We start from the raw sequence: 12,350 nt of genomic DNA on the forward strand, positions 1-12,350 counted from the left end.
TGTTGTGTGGTTTTCGGAGAGAGATCTGGTGCTGTCTGCGTACAGTGTCCCATCTCCCACACGTGTGCATTAAAATCATTGTTTGACTTGACTCGGCCGGACCAGTGTTGTTATTTTGGTTTTCCTCCTGTATCCATCCCCAATATTTTGAACCCGTGACACTATATACTTGTAGGCATCACACAAGCAGCAGTGTATATCAGAGATTTTTTTATAAGCATACACATGTTAAGGCTTATCAATAGTTCAGATTAAGGCTTTATCAGTGCCTCCAGTACAACATCCAGGTCCCATGAAAATACAGTGAAAATGGCTAAGAGGTGTCTGTGAGCCCATTGCACCTTAAATAAGACCGAATGTCACACATGGCAGCCACATACCCTCTCTGTATAGACTCTGTATTCATCCCACTCACCAGTACAGATAGTAAAATTAAGAGGCCTGCCTGCAACTTGCAAATGACGACTACTACTCCCCAACATTTAATATAATTAAATTTTACTTATATAGCACCAAATCACCATAGTTGCCACAATGTGGTTTATATTGTAAGGTAATGATGTAGCGAAAACCCCAACAATCAGATGACTCCCTATTGGCAAGCACTTTGGAAAAAGTTAAATCTGTCAGAGGCACATACAAGAGTTCCCTAGAAACATGTTTGATTTGCAGAAACAGATAAAAAGAAACAGCTTTCCTGACCCACAGTGTAACGGTTAAAATCCTGAAGCACCATCGATGCCCCTGGGGTACTTGGACCTGGGGGTATAGAGTATGTTTTGGGAGTGTGAGTGTGTGTACAGTGTTCACTTCAGTTTGTTTCCACGTTGGGCGAGTGCTCAGTATTTGTATATATGTGCACAAGGGTCGTAATGCATGTTTGTGTCTGTGTGTGCCTGTTTGTCTATGTCTATGTGTCAGGTCGGGTCTTAGACTCCACCTCTCTGGGAACACTTCAGGCCCTTCCAGGAATGGGGGCCTATCTTTCCCCACCACACTCCCTGCCAGTTGCTGATGCCCTCAATCATTGGCACATTGGTGGTTCTCAGTGTCTGGGGCTTGGCACTCAGCTTTGTACTGGCTCACTCCCAGGGACTGCTTGGCGGGGCCTGGTGCCCATGGCTCGGTCGGGCCCCTTCAGGGGACTGGGGGGCCCGTGGCTCGGTCCGCTCTGGTGCAGCTGTGACAGTGCTGTAATTTAGCAGTGTGACATGGAATTACAGGATATCCCTGGCAGAGCCAGTTTTATTATGTTGACTTTGCTCTAGACAGCCTCTGTCTACATTGTTGAGCACAACATGGCTCCTTGAAAGTTTACAAAGTGTTCCAAGTGCTCACATCACACTGTTGCTAATTCAGGTGCACTGGTTGCTTCCATCATCATCATCTCTAGGGATGGGTATCGAAAACCGGTTCTTGTTGAGAACCGGTTCCCACTGTTTCAATTCCTTGGAATCGTTTGCCATTTTTGCAAACGATTCCCTTATCGATTCCAGTCGCCCCGAATGACGTCACCACGTTGCGGCGCGTCGGAGCGTACCTGGCAGGAAACACGGCGCCTAAGCGGCTCAAACGCTTAAAAGTTTGTTTATACTTTACGAGAACGGATGGCAACAGGGCAACTTGCAATACTTGCAAAGTAGATATTTCATTAAGGGAGGAAACACTACGAATATGCAAAAGCATTTGCTCACAAAACACGCGATGAACTTAAATGAATGTCTTTAATTCCGCTCCGGACTCGTGAATCTCAACCCAGCAGCAGCAGCGGTAACGTTTGCACGTCATCTCCCGTTAATGCGGCAGGTAAATAATCAACTAACAGTGCATATTATGTTAGCACGATCTGCTTTATTACAAAACCTGCCATTGTGCATTTAGGTGACCATGATGAGACAGACAGACAGAGTCTGGCTGGCGCTCGCTGGCAGTTGTCGCTGCAGTCTACCGGTAGCGTCTCTTTTCAGGCCCGAATGTCACCGAGCAGTGACTAGTTTGTGGTCAAAACCTTGCAGCCATTTGCCACAGCAGATGGTAAGTGAATGTGTTTAATTGTAGGCAGGGACATTACTGGATATTCTTGTGTAATCGCTACAGAATAATTTATGTTATACTTTGTTATTGCTACAGAAGAATATTTATTTTTTTATTTTACATTTACAATTTTTTTTCCTGGGGACCCTGTGACACCCCATTGAAGAGCCATAGGCTGTGGATCTCTTAAGATCTCACTGTTGGGTTTGTAAGGCCATGTTACTCCTAAATTTCTATCTTGTTGAAAGAGAAGATATAAAACAAAGTTCTAAGCTAATCGACCTTAGTGTTCTCTTTTTTAAAAACAAGAATCGATAAGAGAATCGAAAATGGAATCGGAATCGTTAAAATCTTATCAATACCCATCCCTAATCATCTCTAACAACTTCTTGCTCAGACAGACCATATTCACTAGCTGGGCCCAGGTCCTAATTTTAGGTTTGACAGCTTTTTAGTAGGTAAAGGTGAATGCTTTGACATGAATTGAGCTGCGGCTTGGGGAAGGCCTCAAAGGGGACTGCCGATGGCTCCCAGGCCTGGCAGATCCCCATGCACTAAATAGAAATTAAGAAATTAAAGAATTGAGAACAAGGAAGGAGGGAGGGGGGGGGCACGTAAACGAGAATGAACAGCTTGCAGAACTGGGGGAACCTATATAGATGACAACCAGAAGGAGCGTGTTTGAAAGCATGGTCCTGCTCCTGAAATTCCGATACATAATCTCCAATACAAGAATGAAGAATACTGGATTGACCTTAACCTGCTTGCAGGCTCTTTTCACCTTTTGTGGCACATCAGAGGTCAAACCACATCAGGGTGGGAGGTGTGGAAATGTGGAGGTCCTAGGCTTTAAAGGAACTGAGGGACAATCTCTATCCGTGACAGAGCTGTAATTTGGCAGTGTGACATGAAAGCACAGGATGTTGACTTTGCTGCACTCACCATTTTTCTACATTGTTGAGCAGAACATGGTGTGAAGAATACTTACGGGTATTCCCAACCTCATGTGCTAGCTCAGGCTCCTTTCAAAAATAACGCAAAAAACAAAATCCTGAGTGTTTCTTCTTCACTCTACTTTTTAAAAAAAGTGTATCTTTGCCCTTAAAACTTCCTTCTGAGCCGCATGCTCTCTCTACGCAACCATCACTTTTGCAGTTGAATAACAAGTGTTCATTCATCTCCACGTCTTGACCATTTCTGTCTATAAAGGATTTTTTTGTCTAGAATGAATCTTTACATTTTTTAAGATTTTTTCCTATACTGTGAAGGTCAGCATAACAATGCGACATCGACCCTAGATAGGATTCAAGGAGCTTGAATAGGTAGGCTTGTTTAGTAGGCTTGTAGGATCTGGAGTTGACTGACAATGCTCTCTAGTTCCATAGTTAACTGCATCTACATGGTTAATTTGCTATACTCTTAATCTCAGAGACTGGTGTGGTGTGTGGACTTTCATTCATACAGCCATAATTACTCCTAAACCACCTGTTTTCCTTCTCACCTTGCCCCACCTTCAGCATTCTCATAAAATCAGCCTTGAAAGGCAGTTATATTCATGGAGTGTAGTATCTGAAGCATGTACACAAATAGCAATACGGTGAACCCTAAAAAAGTTGATTCTGTTCATCTGGACGTAGCGTTTTCAGTGGGAGAAACATTTTGTCACTCATCCAAGCGACTTCTTCAGTCTCAGCCGACTTGCAGGTTTCCCCAACCTTGCAAAGAGAACATTTGTATAATGACTGAAAGCAAAATTACTGTGAACTATAAGGGATGGGCATAGCCATCTAACATTATATAGGTGAAAATCTGCAGATCTTGATATGTGTTTCAAAATTCAAGGAGCTACAAAATCAACACCTACTGTAAGCTCTTAACCTGGGAGAAGATATTTGAGAATTGTCAATACACAGAGAAAATTTATCATTATCCAGAACAGTTTGGTTCTTTCCAAAAGACCTTCTGTTTTGTCAGTGTTTAAGAAAATTAGCAGACAACCACAATTTAAATTTGTGTAATCAGTCAGTGAGAGAAGAAGGTGGGAATATCAAACTAGGCTTAGTGGATAGCGGGTACAGGTGTCATCAGCATAACATTACACTTAGGACTGTCTCTGTACTGTGCTATTCTGCTTTAATGAGGACTGTGCTTCCATGCCTCACTGCCAAATCCTGGCATACTCCTTTTCTAACATGTGTAAAATATTACTTATGCACTGATGTAGTTTCACTCAATGGAACTCCCTTGGAGTCATACTGAATCATGCTGAACTAGTTAGTAGTATTATGCCCTTAAAGTACCACATTTCTGAATGGAACTTGGTGTGAAACTTTTTCACCTACTATAAGAACATTAAAGACCATAGGGTCAGATTAAAAAGCGAATAATAGTAATTCCACCATTTAAATGTTAGTTTATTCCACTGGTTTTTATGATATATAAACAAAACAATGTTTGGCTCTGTCATTAGACCACTTAAGTACACACTGTATGGGGTCATCAGGTGCATTCTTATAGAGTTCCTTTGAGGTAGAGAAAAAAAAAATGCCTGTAACTACTAACCTCAATATTGTCTTTAAAAAATAAATAAATAAAAAGAAAATACTAGAAATGTATCATAATTTTAAAATACATACATATTTTGTATTTTAATCACTGAAATTTTCTGTATATTAAAAAACGGTGAATACATCCATCCATTCGCTTCCGCTTATCCTTTCCAGGGTCGCGGGGGGCGCTGGAGCCTATCCCAGCTGTCATAGGGCGAGAGGCGGGGTACACCCTGGACAGGTCACCAGTCTGTCGCAGGGCCAACACACAGGGACAGACAACCATTCACGCTCACATTCACTCCTAGTGACAATTTGGATTATCCAATTAACCTATCCCCTCAAACTGCATGTCTTTGGACGGTGGGAGGAAGCCGGAGTACCCGGAGGGAACCCACGCAAACACGGGGAGAACATGCAAACTCCACACAGAAAGACCCCGGCCTGATGGTGGAATTGAACTCAGGACCTTCTTGCTGTGCGGCAACAGTGCTAACCACCGTGCCACCGTGTATTTTGTGTATTTTTACAGATTTGTCATGTTAAATATTTGCCACTTAGATTTGTCATACCAATGAAATTACTTGATAATACGGTAAAAAAAAAAAAGTACTGTAATAAAAATATTCAGACTTAAAAGTGCAGACAAAACTGTTAGTGGTTGGGCATTATTATTTAATTTTATTTGAAAAGTCTTGTACCATTTAGTCTGTTTGGCAGTAAAAGTCATTGGTTAGTTCCCAAACCATAGCAACGCAGTAAATAAACATTTTATAGGAAGATTGATCAATGTAAGCAGAATAAATCTTCCTGTTGTTGTTATAATATAAAATATATATAATGTGTCAAGGCAACACATTGCCAGTCTTCCTCGGCACATTGTTCCTTTTGTTTTTCCAATCATAAGGTCCTTTTCTAATGGCAGTTGTTTTCTGATGACATATGAGAAATAAGCGAGTCATAGGCAAGGCAAGGCAAGGCAAGTTTATTTATATAGCACAATTCAACAACAAGGTGATTCAAAGTGCTTTACAGAGACATTAAAAACAAAAACAAATAAGCCTAGCCTCTTTATTTGTCCTTCCAGTCACATTGCTGGCTTGATTTCATCCATGTTTTTTTTTTTTTGTTGGTCTTACTGGTATTGATAAAATCTGTCTCCAGCACCACATTTCAAAAAGAGGGATTTGTTGACTCTCCTGTTTTTGTAATGTTCAAATTTCACAACTACGGGTGAACACAGAGAAAATCACACAGTGTGTAAGCTTTCTTTGTATTAGTAGAGACATGTCCTTAGATGTGAAGAGCTTATCTAATGATTTTATCATTGCCTTACCCATTGTCATTCTCTTTTTTAATTTCCAAGGTTGATCTGGCCTCATTATTTATCAGTGAACCTGGCAGCAGGCTCTTGGCCATTTCTATTTCATTGCTGTGCACGTTGAAGTTGGTGCCATTTTAGTTTTCATTATTTCACTTTCACTGTATGTAAACTTCACCTTTCACTCTTGCTGCTATCCTTTGCCCACAAATCACACCTATTAGTGAGTTAATCAATAACAGGTGCTGTTGTTGAGTGATGCTGATTTTGGTTAGAACTTCTTATTAACTTGGTTATTATTATGTCCTTGTTATATAAAATTTTGGACATGGACATGGAAAAATATAAATAGATGACCTAAAATGCTTTACATGGTTACTTACAGGCATTCAATTTCAAAGCGTGGCAAATAGTAATATAGATCCACGCTTCCCTCCGCCACTCCACCCCTTAAGCCCATTTGATTAATAGCACTTCAAGAGTGATGCGGTGAAGCTAAAAAATCCCTCTCAATAAATAAGAGAGCTACTGAGGGCAGTTATGTGTCTTGGACTTCAACTGTGATCAAGTTTGTTTTATGACTTAACCCTCGAGGAAGCTTTCTGGCTATTTTTCTATCTTTTTTTTTTTTCAACTTTAACTTTTAATTTTTCTGCAATTTGAAGCTGCATTTCCAGTGGTCTTTTTATATATTATTTGAATAACAGTGGTAACACTTTACTGTAACACTTTAGAGATTCAAAATTCTTTAGCTCCAGTTTTTGACACAGCTCTTTGTTGATTTTTGACTTTTTCATTTTTTGCATTTCTGTGGATCATCTTCCGGACTTTTGCCTCCTTTTCCAGGACTCCACAGTCCTCTATTGCTTATTTTCAGTCAGCTTCTGTTAACACTTCTGCTCTTGTAAGTTTTATTAACATTACTTTTAATTCATTTTGACTTTGCATTGATGTCCTTGGATTGGCTCTTCACTCCTGATCCTTTTGTCATCCTTTTGTCGTTATATGAGTGTGTAGTAAGACCACTTTATCTTGCAAGATTACCCAATACACACTGAATTTATCCCAAGGATTTTGTAATTCTTGTAGATATTTTCATACTGAATTTTATATCTGAATACTAAATGAAGGAATCACTTCATATTCTATTTCAGTCAACAAAACAGATGAGTTCAGTTTGTTCCTCTAAGTTCAGACCACTGCTCCCATTTATCTGAAAGTAGACATCTCTGTGAAAACACCACTAATCTTATGTTGTTTTTTTCTGGAACAAGCAGCAGAAGAAAGAAACAGAGGAGGAAGGAAATCTCTCAGACTTACTGAAGTTAGATTTCTAAGTTGATCTTCCGTCTACTGTCTCATTACAGCAGGTGGTCTGACAGACAGGCGTTTCACATTAATATACTATTTTTCTTCTTTCAGAAAAGATGTCCTCTCAAGTAAGATTGAGGCTGTTGCCAAGAGCCAGGTGCCTGTTTGATGAAACCATTAAGGTGAAGGTGGAAGGGTTGAGGTCCAGACAGGTGGTCACCATGAGAGCCAGATTAACTGACGAGAAGGGAGTGGTGTTCAGCTCCTCGGCTACCTACAGGGCTGATGGCAGTGGGGAGGTCGACCTGAACAGAGATCCCTCACTTGGCGGGACATACGTTGGAGTAGAACCTATGGGTCTCCTGTGGTCCATGAGGCCAGACACCATGCACAAAAGGTTTCAAAAGACAAAGTCTCTGGAGCCCCAGTTGGTGAATTTTTCTGTGCATGAGGAGGAAGGCAGGATACTGGCAGAAGAGACAAATGAGAGGCTTCTGATTGGAGATGGGGTCAGTCGGGTCCCTGTCAAAGAGGGGAGGATTAGTGGAATCCTGTTCACTCCTCCAGGCACTGCAGGTTGTTCTTAGCTTTCTGTCTTTATTTTAATTTAACTACAGCCTGGTAAGTGTTTCTGAACAAATATACACAGTTGTCATGGTCCTGGGTCTTCGACCCAGTGTTTTGGGTTTCGTTATGGATTTATGATTGTTTCCTTTGTGTAAGAGATGATTTTAGCTTTATACAGTGTAGTCCTGAGTTTAGTTCGTTTTAGTGCCTCTGAGTTTATTTTTATTTCCGGTTCCTGTTTTGTCCTTCTCTCATCCCTGTGTCTTCTGTGAGAGTCAGTTTTGTTCTCTGTGTTTATTTACCTACCTGTTTCAGCAGTCTCTGTTTATCCCTTCTTTCTTTGTGAAGTTAACGTGTCTTGGTCTTTGTCTCTCTGTTTGCTTCTTCATCTCTGTCATGTCTCTCCCTCTGACCATCACTTGAGCTTGCTCTGTCTTTCAGCTCTGTTATGTCTGCCTGTGTCAAGTTGTGTCTGAGTCTGTGTCTCAGTGTGTTTCCAGTCTTATTTTGATAGTCCCTGTGTCCTGTGCTTGGTGTTCAGTTTTCCTTCGCCTGTCTTGTGTGTAGATTATGCCCAGCCACGTTTCTCAGGTGTTCCCAGTCGTCCAGTCATTATCCTGTTTAAGCCCTCAGTTTCCTTGACACATCATCATTCTTCAGGTCAGTCTTTCTTCAATTATTTCGTCACATCATAATGAAGAGCTTAAGGAAATCTAGAAACTAAAGCTGATATTTGAAATATGACATTTTACTGACAGAAAGCTTTTTGTCTATGTTCCAGGAGAAGGTCCATTTCCTGCCATCTTGGATATGTCTACCTTGAGATCTGAGAGAAGAGCCAGTCTACTGGCTAACAAAGGCTTTGTGGTCCTCACTATAAGTCTGGTTGAAGGCAAATTTGAAAGTTTTGATAATGTGAGAACGTTTCATCTGGACCACTTTAAGGAAGCAATAGATTTCTTAAAACAGCAATCTAAGGTGAGTCATTTTAATGAGCACTTGTAAGGACTGAAGAGGTGCTTCCTACCAGAAAAATGCATTTGTTTCTGTTTTGTGGACCCTGAAATTCAGCTACTGTATTCCTCCAGCTAATAGGTATAATAATGCTCTTAATAAGGAAAAAAAATAAAGTAACATAAATGGGTTACATTTTGTGAGAGATGGTCATTTTCTTTTGTTCAGAAATTTGTATTTGGAAAAATTTCTCCAAACAAAAAAGCTACAGCCAGCCCGGCACAGAACCCAAAAATGGGATATTAGTCTGGCGAAGCTAACAATGAAATCAACCTACCTGTTTCTCAAAATCTCAGTCATTATTTACTATAATTTTCTTGTCTGAAATCAAAATATAAACAATTTAGGGTTTTTTTCTACAAACATCTGGTTTACTACAGTGGATTAGCTTAATTTGTATCTAAAAGGATAAAATCCAGGTACATAACTTTATTGTTTTATTTAATTAAAACAATTCAACGGACATCACATACAAAATACATTATTGTGAATATTGTATATTTTTTAACTCAGTTTTGCTAAAAAAAACCAAACAAAACAAGTTTGATGATGAATGGTCACACTGTCAGAATGCATATTAAATGTATATTTTTATTTATTAATCATGCACTAACAAATAAAGTCAGCCCTGAGCTACAAGTGTTTTTCAGATTTGATCACCTTTAATTTGTGTGTTATTTCCAGTGTTGGTCAAGTTACTTGAAAAAAGTAATCAGTTACTAATTACTGATTACTTCCCCCCAAAAGTAATCCCGTTACTTTACTGATTACTTATTTTCAAAAGTAATTAATTACTTAGTTACTTAGTTACTTTTTAAAAACACGATTTACAACCTGAATAGGTGATAAAGCGATAGATCTTTCACCCCAATTCTACTTTTTCTGCATAATTCATCATACAAAATGTAATCAAATGGAAATGTCTCTTTTTAGAACTTGTTTTATTAGTTTTAATCTTTTAACTTTATGCATCAAGCAAAAATTAAATTATATGCAACATTCTCTGACTGGAAGAAATTTGTTTAACATTTAAACCTATTTTCTGCACATTCCAGCACATAAAATAAAATATTTTTTTGTGTTTACACTCACTCTTTCAAATAGATGCAAGTGAAACACAGCAGAAAATAAATAAAATCAAAGACTAGCGGTCCTGTTGCTCTATTTTCACCTGTAAAGCAGGACTGAGGTAGGCGGAGGTTTACCCTGGTGCAGGTGTGCTGCAGCGGTCAGTGGAAGAATCCGCGAGTTTCTCTGTGAATTTCACATTACGTCGTAGTACACTCGGTGCTTGCTTGGAAGTTTAGGGGTTTTTTCGCTGTAAAAAGAAGTTTTCTTCCCACGCACAACGGACACTAATGTTTTTGTCACTTTTTATGGAATCAAACTCAAAATAAGGTCAGTACTTCCACGCTTTAAACGCTGCATGATACACTCTGTCCCGCACTCGATATATTATGATCTGTACACAGCTGCTGTCACGAACGTCGCACTCGCTTACGTCACTGTCATGAGACGTTCTCGCAAAAAATCACGGTTTTAGTAACGCAGTAACGCAGCGTTCCTACGTGAAAGTAACGGTAATCTAATTACCGTTTTTGCAATAGTAATCCCTTACATTACTCGTTACTTGAAAAAAGTAATCAGATTACAGTAACGCGTTACAAGTAACGCGTTACTGCCCATCTCTGGTTATTTCACAGGTGGGCAGTAAAGGAGTTGGCATAATAGGAAGATCAAAAGTGGCAGACCTTGTACTCTAATTGCTACTTTTGTGCCAGGTGTCGACGCCGCAGTATGGATCAATGGCTGCTGTGCCTATGTGGGCATTCCTCTCTGTCACAAGAAACAGAAGATTCTCTCACCATTAATGTATGACTTCAGTAAGTTGATTCCCACTGAGTCAGGTGCCAGCATTGGAAAGTATATTTATGATGACCCCCTGGCAGAGAAGAGCAAGGGCAGCCTGATCCGTATTGAACAAACAAAGGCTCATTTCCTCTTTGTAGCTGGAGAGGATGACCAAAGTTGGGACAGCAAGGCCTTCTTGGACCAGATGGTGGAGAGACTGAAGCGTCATGGAAAGAAGAACTTTGAGAGTGTGTCTTATCCTCAAGCTGGACACTTGCTGGAGCCACCTTATGGACCCTTCTGCTCTTCTTGTGCACAAGGAATTTTTACTTTTATATGCTTGTGGGGAGGTGAACCCAAGGTACATGCAGCAGCTGAGGTCCACCTGTGGAAGAAGATCCAGGAGTTCTTCAGAACTCACCTGAGTTGTGATGCTGCACAGACTGAAGCCAAAGTCTAGTTATAAATACAGCATCATTAGAAAGCTTGAGTAACAGAAAAAATAAATCATGACTGCTTCTTAACTATAGAAAAATCACAACTCTTTAACGTCCTGTAATTAGCATATTTTATAAAACTTTTTGGTGACTATCTTGTTGCATTGTCTGGCCATTTGTCTCAACACATTTCTCTTTGTTATCTGGTGAATCATTTGAATGCTGAAAGGAAAGGCAGAGATATGTAACAAAAAAATATTAAGAGGAAGAAAGTGTTCTGACCTCATAGTCTGGTAACCGATCTGGTGTTGGATATTTATGTTATAAGCATTTGTTTGACATAAGTGGGAAGTAGAGTATCCACAGAGAACCCACAGAGGCACAGGGAGAACATCCAAGCTGCACAAACAGTAGGAATGTACGTGATAGTGAATATTTTGTTCCTCCAATTTGCATGTGTTCCATTTTGCTGGCCTTGGACTGTATGTTTTATCCCTTCTCCAAGTGGGACACTGGACTGTTTTATCCCTCCAGTTTTTTATGATGATTGTACTAATAAATGATCTTTTAGAATTCTTCTGGTTGTCATCTTTTGCCCACACCTGAGGTCAAACAGAGTCTCTGTGTTTTACACATATGCTTTGTTATAAAGGCAAGTTTTAAGTTTAATTTTGAAAGTAGAGAAAGTGTGCCATGGTCTCTGTGTCTCCAGTTGGCTCACGTCAGGCCACAGTATTGTTTTTGTTTTTCTGTCTCTTTCTCTCTCCCCCCTTTACCCTCACTGCTTTTACGTGCCCTGGGCGGAGCTCATTACGGGGCTCTCGCTTTTGGACCACGCACCTGCGCCAATTGCCCGCACCTGCCGCTGATTTGTTCCAGTTTGTCCCTGGCCACTATTTGAGGTGGTGACTCAGAGCAGCTCATCACTAGAACGTTGAATGCCCTGTGTTTATAAAGCCCCGGCTAGTCTCAGAGTTATTGCTTGGCGTCGAATTAATTCTCCCTTCTGTGTGTAGATTCCCTGGAACTGCTCGTGTTTTCTTCCCTGGATCCCCGTGTGCAGTTGTGAGGAATGGAGTGTGTGAGCATAAAGGCATGAGTGGCAGAAGAGGAATGAGTGCAGATTGAGGAGAGTGTCACGGAGCGTGTGCGAAAGGAGAAGAGAGAGTGGACGAGCTCTCACTGAAGGTTCGTGTGTGTGGATTTCCTTTTCCCTCTTTTGCCCTGGACCCCACCTGTCACTTGTATATGTAGACTCCCTGACTC

At 40.4% G+C, this 12,350-nt stretch overlaps 1 protein-coding gene across 2 annotated transcripts; it reads left to right on the forward strand.

Moving 5' to 3' along the window:
• The first annotated feature begins 7,338 nt into the window (after positions 1-7,338).
• Positions 7,339-11,620, forward strand: LOC112842744 (acyl-coenzyme A thioesterase 5). 2 transcript variants are annotated; one of them, XM_025900032.1, is made up of 5 exons: positions 7,339-7,791; positions 8,350-8,442; positions 8,564-8,760; positions 10,578-10,679; positions 10,806-11,620. In XM_025900032.1, the coding sequence occupies exons 1-4, from the start codon at positions 7,437-7,439 to the stop codon at positions 10,665-10,667; spliced, it is 735 nt and encodes a 244-aa protein (XP_025755817.1). In that variant the 5' UTR covers positions 7,339-7,436; the 3' UTR covers positions 10,668-10,679; positions 10,806-11,620. The 2 variants fall into 2 exon arrangements, 1 of the variants encoding a protein (XP_025755817.1); XR_003214753.1 differs by lacking the exons at positions 7,339-7,791; positions 8,350-8,442; positions 8,564-8,760 and adding an exon at positions 10,145-10,194 and having other exon boundaries at positions 10,578-11,620.
• The last annotated feature ends 730 nt before the right edge of the window (positions 11,621-12,350 follow it).

Source organism: Oreochromis niloticus, linkage group LG18 (assembly GCF_001858045.2).
Source record: "Oreochromis niloticus isolate F11D_XX linkage group LG18, O_niloticus_UMD_NMBU, whole genome shotgun sequence".
Lineage (NCBI taxonomy): Eukaryota > Metazoa > Chordata > Actinopteri > Cichliformes > Cichlidae > Oreochromis > Oreochromis niloticus.